This window comes from Pteropus vampyrus, unplaced genomic scaffold, assembly GCF_000151845.1.
Source record: "Pteropus vampyrus isolate Shadow unplaced genomic scaffold, Pvam_2.0 Scaffold16, whole genome shotgun sequence".
Taxonomy (NCBI): domain Eukaryota; kingdom Metazoa; phylum Chordata; class Mammalia; order Chiroptera; family Pteropodidae; genus Pteropus; species Pteropus vampyrus.
The window spans coordinates 11,127,371-11,136,343 of record NW_011888797.1 but is presented as its reverse complement, the minus strand read 5'-3'; the positions used below and the strand labels follow the sequence as shown (position 1 = coordinate 11,136,343).

The following is an 8,973-nucleotide window of genomic DNA, read 5'->3' as shown; positions in this document are numbered from 1 at the left end:
CATTTCTTCTCCTCATGCAGCTCTGTCCGAGGCGGCTGAAGTGTACTTCAGAGCCATCCAGAAGATCGGGGAGCAGGCTCTGCAGAGCTCCACTTCACAGATTCTGGGTGAGGGGCTCCCCCTTCCACTATATCCTCTTAGTGCCACCTGCACGCCAGGCCTCCTTTTGCTGTCCTGGCTCCAGGCTGCTCTGTCTGCCCCCCGATGCCTCCCCTCAGGCCCCGGAACCTGCCTTGCTCCCCATTCTTAGGTCCCAGAGGGGTCTCTTTTATAGTCTTGCCCTTTCAGGAAGTCCCCCAAAGACAAAGCCCTTGCAGCTCAGGGCCTAGAGTTCAGACTCTTCTGGAGCCCAAGCCGCTCCCCACCACTCCCTATAGGGCTGGGATAGGTGCTGCCAGAGTCCAGAGCCCTATGCAAATCCCCGGACTTTGGTCCCAAAATCCAGCCTCAGGCAGGTCCTCAGGCAGAGAAGAGGGTGGACGGGGGAGGGAGGGGCAGGCTCCCCCCATCCAAGTTGTTCTCTGTGCCTCCAGGTGAGATCTTGGTGCAGATGTCAGATACCCAGCGGCACTTGAACTCTGACCTGGAGGTGGTGGTGAGTGTTGGTCTGGGGTGAGGGGTGACTCAGGAGAGTGGGATGCATTCTACGAAGGGCAGAGGCTCATCCTCCCATGTCCCTTCTCAGGGAGGATTTCCTGACGCCCTTAGTGACATGACAACAACACCTTTCAGGCACTTGCCAGGCCAGGCTCCGCTGGGCACATTTATCTGTAATGTCTTGCTCCAGCCTCCAGCCACGTGCCATCTCTGTCCCCACTTTACAGAGGAGGAAACTGAGTCTCACAGATCTAGCCATTCGCCCGAGATTCCAGAGTGAGTGGAGGAGCCAGGAGAGGGACGAGACCGTTGCCCAGATGCCCCTCCCACCTCTCACCCTGCTCTCCACTCTCCTGGGGAGCAGCCAATGGTGTGACCTTGTCCCTTCCACGGGAAAAACCCTTCCCCTGCCACCCACAGAACAAACCCAGCCTCCTCAGGGAGGAATCGCAGGTCCTGCTGACCCAGAAGCCCCCGTGTGGGACCCCCCAGTCACAGCCCCGCCACCCGGATGAATAGAACTCCCCAGACACAGCCTGGCGTTCCCACTGTTGGGCTTCTGTCATGCTGTCCTCTCAGCCTAGAAGCCCCCACCCTGCTGTTCAGCACAGTCACCCCCTCCTCCGCGAGGCCTCCCCGACCCCTTCGCTGGCTTAGTCCCTCTTCCTCCCTCTTGACTCCAACAGATACTTCCATCTGTTCTTAGTACACGGTGGTTAAGGACACAAGCTCTGTTGCCAGAGCACCTGGGTTCAAAGCCCAGCTCCACCAGTTCCTGGCTTTGTAACCTCAGATGAGCTCTTTAACCTCTCCGAGGCTCAGTTTACCTGTCTGGGAAATGGAGACCATCCTAATAACTGCCTTGTAGGATTCTTGTGAGGGTGAAGTGAATGCATAAGCAGACACCACGGACCCTGTCTCTACCCCTGCCGAGACTGGGGACTCTGCTGGGACATGATCTGCTCTCCGTAGCTCCCAGGCCTGGGATGGGGACGGGCACCAACCAGGGCTTCACTGAGTGTGGGAGGGGAGAACAGCTTTGAAAAGGAGGTGGGGCTTGGCCATAGGGGGAGGAAGAGAGCGGGCACCCAGGGAGGGCGCCGTGGGCCAAGCGTGTGCATGAGCCTGGCATCTGTCAGGCAGACGTGAGTCAGAGATTGGGAGCAGGGACAAAGTGGGAGAGGTGGGGTGGGCCCCGACGGTGATTATCACAACTAATTGTGATAATCCATGGTTCTCAAACACATGCATAGGGAACCCTGAAAGTCAGGGTACTTTTGGGGAGATACCATTAAATACTCCTTGGTTTGGTTCTCATGTCAAAATGGAGAAGAACTTTACCAGCAGAAAGCGTGCACCCACCGACACAAGGTAAGAGCGTCCCTCTGGGCCCGTCTCTCAGACACTCTAAGGTGTGGCACCTCTCGGGGCTTGGGCAGGAAGTCGTGGAGCCTGCTCTTGCTGGCAGCCTGGGACTTCCTGTCCTTGCTTTTGATGGCTCTCCTTGTCACCTGTGGCACTCCTGGGCTGGACAAGAACAAGTGTCACCCAGGCCCACTCTGTAAGGAGAGCTGCCATCTCTGGGCACCAATGTCTTGGCTGTGACAGCCAGGCAGGGACCTCGGCCAGAACCATACTGGGCTGAGCACACCAGAGGCCACCTCCCCCTCGGGCTCATTCATGTGACAACTATTTGCTGCCATGTGCCAGGCACTGTTGTAGGCACTGGGAGTCCAGCTGACAAAAATCCCTACCGTCCCCAAGAGGGGAACCAGACCAAAGCCAAGACAAGTAAGCGAGTACAAGTGTGACAGGCGAGATGCAAAATAGGCCGTGAGAAAAACAGAGCAAGGGAAGGGGACAGGACGTGCTGGAGGGGCACGCGTTTTACCAGATGCTCGAGGAAAACATCACTAGACAGGTGACATCAAGAAAAGCCTGAAGGAGGGGAAGAGCGAGCCAGGGAGACACAGGCCATGGCGTTCCGGGCAGAGGGAGCAGCATGTGGGAGGGCTTGAGGAGGCCACACGGCTGGAGTGGAGGCTGCAGTGGAGGCGGCGAGGGCAAATGTGGCGCGGGGGACCAGCCATCGACAGGGGACTTTCCTCCGGCGAAGGGGGCAGCAGTACAGGGTGTCGAGGAAAGGAATCACAGGATCTGACTTAGGTTTGGACTTCTCATTATAACCTAAAATGCAAATACTGAAAATCTCACGGAACAAATTAGACCTTAATGAATCGTGATAAGGCAAACCCATCCTTGAACCTACCGCCCGGGTCAAGATCTTTGCAGCCTCCCCAGAAGCCCCTCCAGGTGCCCCCATCAAAATCACAGCGCCTCCCTCCCTCCAAAAGTGACCACTGGTGCGACACTTCCTTGTGTTTCTTCGTAGTTGATCACCCAAGTATACATCCCTAGACACTAGAGTCTGGTCTCGCTCTATTTTCCAATATGTATTTGAGTCTCTTAATCTACCGATTCTCCTTCCAGCCTTTTCTTTTTCTTACATCTTGTCTGTTGCTTGCCCTAGGGCCTTTCGACTGGGTTTTCCTGGTTGGGAGGTTGCTGATCGCACACTCTTGGTGCAGTTCAGCTCGTCCCTCCATCCTCTGGATCCAGAGGCCTAATCAGACTCAGGTTCCATTCCCTGGGTGAGACTAGAGGGGCTGCTGGGTTCTTCCACGGGGAGGCCTGTCGCATCTGCTGCCGTGGAGGCTCGATGTGTCCAGATGCATTCACACATTGGGAGCTGTGAAATACTGCTATTCCTGTGCCTTTGCACTTACTAACTGGACTATTTCGAGAAAAGTTGCCTCTCCTTATCTGCTGTTTGTTACCCAGTGGCCCGTTTCATACGGGGAAGGCAGAAGAAAGGCTCATGCACTCATTTTCCTTACCCCGTCATCTTCTGAAGGTGACCAATTGGCTTCATTTCTTTTTCAAACTAGCATCGTTATTGGAATGTTTTAGTATCCTCAGTATCATAGATTTAAACATACTTCATGTGTTTCAATCTTTCGCAATTCTTGTCTTTCTTTACAGTTGAAAATGCCCCCTCTTTGGCTAGTAGAAGCCTCTTCAGTCCGGCTCGAGTCCTTTTGGAACGACCCTAGTAGTTTGGACAGCTTCCCTACTGTCCCGTCTGACAGCATCATCCATTCTCATCTGGTACTTTGCTGCTCTAGACATGGAATCAGCCTTTTGTCCATGAAGTCTTGTTTTCGTTTTTTGTTTTTAGTGACAAGGGGTATTTTAAGACCATCATCTGGACACTAAAGATATTCATTGATACTGGATCGATCATTGTTTTCAGGCCTTTACAGTGGCCAGTGCTGCATGACATACATACATATGTTTGTATAATACATATGCACTTATATACACATAGATACATACACGGGTACATACGACAGATACATGACTGGACATATTTAAAGGGGACGTATTTCCTGAGTTTATACTGACACTTTCCATTCAGATTCAGCACCGCAGGATTTTTACTTCTCTCCTGTATTACACTAGCATCTTCTTTTTTCCACATCAGGAACCCTGATTCTCAAAGATAAAGAGAGTAAAATCACCGGAACATCCCATAATGACCCACTCGCTATATGTCTCATCACACACACACTTGTCTCCGAACAATGAATGACTTGCTAACTCTGCCACCTCCAACATGGTTTCCGACATCGTTGTGCATTTGTTCTCTGCATTCTGTCCCACTTCTAAAGTCATTGCACTATATATGTCTCCCTGGTCAGATGTAGAGCCGTTACTCTCCTGGCCGCGCCCCTTAGCCCTCACTGACCTCCGTTTACAAGTAGCTGCATAGTTAACGTTCACCGCTGAGCTTGGGTCCATGTCTCGCTTGTCGTTTTAGTGTCTGATGCTTGTTCTCTAACAGACCCCACAGGAAGGGCTCATGGGAATGTTTTCTGAGTTCTGACGTGATGATAATAGTTTGTTCTCACATTGGAAAGTCAGTTTCACTGGATATAAATTCCTTAGCTGACTTTCTTTCTTTCCCTTCCTCCCTTCCTTCCTTCTTTCCTTCTTTTCTTTCTTTCTGTTTGATTATCTTAAATATGTTTTTTCTAACGTAGAACATTAAACATTGCTATTGAAAAGTATGATTATCTACCTTTTCCATTATAAATCACTTGCTCTTTTGTGTGTGTGTGTGTGTGTGTAGATGCCCAATGATTTTTAAATTGATTTCTTTTTCTTAAGTCTAGTAATTTTTCAAGAATATGTCTTGGTATTTGTTGGTCTGGGTCAATATTCTCAGTTATGTCATATACTCTTTTAATATGTAGTTTCAAATCTTTTTTTTAGTTTCAGGAAAAGTCTTGAATTACAGTTTTTGAAATTTTTTTGTTCCTTTTCTTTGCATTTCTTCTTCAGGAATTCCTGTTATCTGTATTTAGGTCTTCATAGCCTATTTTTAATATCTGTCTCTTCCTCTTGGGTATTTTTACATTTTTATTTCTTTTTTCCTCCACTTCTAAATATTATGATTTAATATCTGGAGTGGAAATGGAGCTCATAATAGAAGCCCTCACATAGATATAGACACAAATAGTCATCGAGCTATATAGATACAGATTGATATAGATGTATATGTACATCAGCTTTACTAAGATATAATTCACATACCATAAAATTCACCCTTTCAAAATGTATTATTCAGAGAGTTTTAGCATATTTATGGTTTTAAAATTATCCCCACTATCTAATTTTAGAACATTTTCGTCACTTTCACCCAAAAAATAATCTCTCCATATTTCTGCGTTTCTTTATTTAATTTTTTTCTTTTTCTTTTATATTTTTCTTCAGGTATTCTTTATTGCGTTTATTATTCTTGTATTTCATATAGTTTTGCCTTTATTACTGAACTTCTGTTTTTCTTTTCAAGTTTCTAATTCTTTCCTGAATTTTTCTAATTTATATCTATGTTGTTTCATTCCTGTCTTGTATCATTTTTTTTAATGTCTTTTAGTTCACTTCTAAACCATAGATTACAATTTTCTTCTCCTTCGTGGGCCTTCTGGTGTGGTTTCATGGTAGGAATGTCACTCTGTTCCTTATTTGCTTTTCTCCTAATAACTTTCTATTGGATTTAACTTAAAGGTTTTCTGTTAGTCATTTTTATATGAAATTAGTTTTTATTAAGGTAAAATTTACATACAATAAAATGCCCAATTCTTAAGTGTTGGGTTTGATGAGTTTCGAGGACTGTATACACCATGTAACCATCATGCTAAATAAGATTCGGAACATTGCCATCAGCCTGTGAAGTTTCCTTGTGTCCTTTTTAAGTCAGCCCCACTCCAGAGGCAACCACTTTCTGGTTGCTATCTTTAGAGATTAATTTTGCCTGTATTAATGACTATAATTGTATTAATTACTATAATTAAGTCTAAGAATTTTGTTCTTTTTCAAAATCATTTAGTCCATACAAGATCCCCTGAATTTCCATATAAATTATAGAATCATCTTGTCAATTTCTTTAAGAAAGCCTGATGGGATTTTGATAAGGACTGCATTCATCTATAAATTAGTAATCATCTTAACAATATTGAGTCTTCTGATCCATGAACATGGTATACCTCTCTATTTATTTATTTCTCAGCACACTGTTTTTGTTATTTTCAGTGTAGCAGTCTTGCACACATTTTGATAGATTTATATCTGGGTATTTGATGTTTTTTGAAGCCATTTGTAAATGGCATTTTAAAATTTCATTTCCACTTGTTCATTGTTTGACTAATATTTTAGTAGGGTCACTCTGGCTCCTGTGCTGAGAATAAAATATCGGCAGTGGATGGCAAAAGCAGAATCAGGAAGACCAATTAGGAGGCTATTGAAATAATCTAGGAGAGGGATGATGTAGCTTGAGAAAGGGTGGCAGCAAGTGGTGTTGAGAAGAACGTAGACTCAATAAGATTTTCTGATGGATTGGATGTCAGTTGCAAAAGAAAAGTCAATGTAACTCCAAGGTTTTAGCCTGACCATTTAAGAAGGTGAAATTGCCATTAGCTGAGGAGGGAAAAATTGAGTGTGGAGCAGTTTGGATGGAGGGGAGAGATCAGGGGCTCAGTTTTGCACATGGTCAATATGAGATGGATATCAGAAAACCAGTTGGAGAGGCAGAAACATCAGTTATATGTATGCGATTAGAGTTTGGAGGGGAGATCTGTGCTGGCATATACATCTGGGAGTCGTGAGCATATGGATTGCATGAGCTCACTGAGGGAGCGGGTGTAGATAAGGAAGGAAAGAGGCCCAAAGCCTGAGCCCTGGGTCAACCCAACCTTAAAGGGTCAAGGAATAGTGGGAGAATCAGTAAAGGATGGAGATGCAGCAGCCAGGGGACTGCAAGGGAAACCAGGAGAGGGTTCTGGGCTAGAAACTAGGGGAAGAAGGTGTGTCAGGAGGAGAGAGTGTTGAATGATGATGACAAGATAAGGCAGATAAGCCCTGAGAATTGACTTAGCAGTGTGGAGACTTGGTGACTTCGACAAAAACACTGCGTTAGCATGGTGGGGCATGGCCTGACTGGGGGAAATTCAAGAGCCAATGAGAGGACAGGAGGTGGGGTCAGCTCACAGAGACAGTTCTGTCAGGGGGATTTTCCTATGTGGATGCACAGATATTTCTTGAATTACTGGCATAACTCAATACATAGAGCTTACAGTGCATGTTTTCAACAGTGGGGCTGCCCTCGGCATCTGTGCTGAGGAGCACACGAGCTCCACTGATGAAGTGTGTGCCCAGGAGAGGGGAGCAGGGGCGGGCGGTCTCTGTCCTGACCTGCTAGGAGTTCCTCAGCCTGCCCTGTGGTTGTGACTTCCTTATTCCAGAAACCACCTGCTGATTATAGGCAGTCCTCTGAACCTCCCACAAGAGCTCAAAGTCCGCTTCACGTATTAACCTCTTCATAGATCCATTTCTTTGAGAGCTTGATGAAGACTTTCCATTGACCCAGTGGTGTCTATGCCCCATTTGATTGGGACATCCTGGGTCTGTGTCCTCTGCCCCACTGGCAGGCTGTGGCAGTGTGAAGGATTACAATCCTGCTTTCTCACACACACGTTTCCGTAGTGTGACTCTGCTCATATGTGACCGGAAGCAGAAGGAGTGACATTGTATGACATGGAAAGTGGCTTGTTCATTAGCGAAGTATCCAGGCAAGAGCAGTGGGGTGGGGGAAACAGAATTAAGAGGGACGAAGAAAGCCCCCAACCTGTCTGCTGTCAGTATTTTAAGGACATTTTAAAAGAGCTCCTGCACCCAGGCCTCCCTGGGGAGAATGCTCCCAGCCCCCCAGAGCTCTCAGCTGCAGGCAGGTGTCACCACTGCCTCCCATACCCACCTTTGTGACAGCCCCGTGTCTTCCCTCATCACCTCAGCAGGCCAGCTCTGCGGTAATTAAGGCGTTGCCAGCATGTCCTGTTGGTTTTGCACATTCGAAATATTTTCTGTGGCCTTCTGTGGGGTTCAAGTTCATCTCCCCAGGCACCGTTCTCCACTTTTATTAGTGCCTGGGTTTGGAGGGTCTGCCCCAGCCCCGCATCGCCATAAGTGCTGTCTATCCGATATATTGCAGGACGTGGGGATTTTCAGGAGCACATGTTCTGTGTTCAAGCAGAAATCCCCACTGTCTCTTCAGTGGAGGGCAGGACCAGGAGGAGGGTAAGGCTCTGGGAGGCCCCTGGGGGTGCAGGTTGGGGAAGCCTCACATCCTACTGGATCCAGCAGAAAAGGGCCCCCATCAGGCAGAAATGTGGACTCAGGGCAACTCATAACACTAACACCCCCTCACACACACACACACACACACACACACACACACACACACACACACACACACCTCAGGGCGTGGCCCCCTTACAGACCAATAGTTACCGAGACTTCAGAACTTACAATTCAGAACTTTTATAATTTACTGGTTTTTTCCTGCATATTAGAAGGAAATTACCAGCATTTCTTTTCTGGGTGATGCCCTACCCTAAGGCTCAGAGCTCCCGCAGCACAGCTGGGGACCCCCAGGGCAGGAGGCAGGATTCAAGGAAGGTTCTTGAGCAGGTGCTGCCGAGGGCAAAGGCCGCGCAGACAGAAAAGGCTGAGCAGAGGTGGAAGGGGCCTCCTGAGAGTGTCAGTGGGACGAGAAACGCTCCTCTTTGCTCCCTGTGCAACCTGAACTCAAGAACAGGGTGAGGCTGGAAGGATTTAGGTCTGACACCCCAGCAATTCAGAGTGACCCAGGGAACACCGAACGCTGATAGGGCACACAAGGGGGATGTGCCAGGTGACCACTGAGGCCCACAGAATCAAAGCTCATCAGGTTCGTAGGGCCGGACCGCAGAGAGCATC

The 8,973-nt window shown here is 47.7% G+C and overlaps 1 protein-coding gene across 1 annotated transcript in view; it reads left to right on the top strand.

Annotated features, from left to right (window-relative positions):
- BAIAP2L2 (BAI1 associated protein 2 like 2) overlaps window positions 1–8,973 on the top strand; it is a 31,481-nt gene that overhangs the window by 2,255 nt on the left and 20,253 nt on the right. Inside the window, exons 2-3 of the mRNA XM_011354449.2 lie at window positions 21–107; window positions 534–595. Of these exons, the coding sequence (XP_011352751.1) occupies window positions 21–107; window positions 534–595 (149 nt within the window). The remainder of the gene's footprint in view (window positions 1–20; window positions 108–533; window positions 596–8,973) is intronic.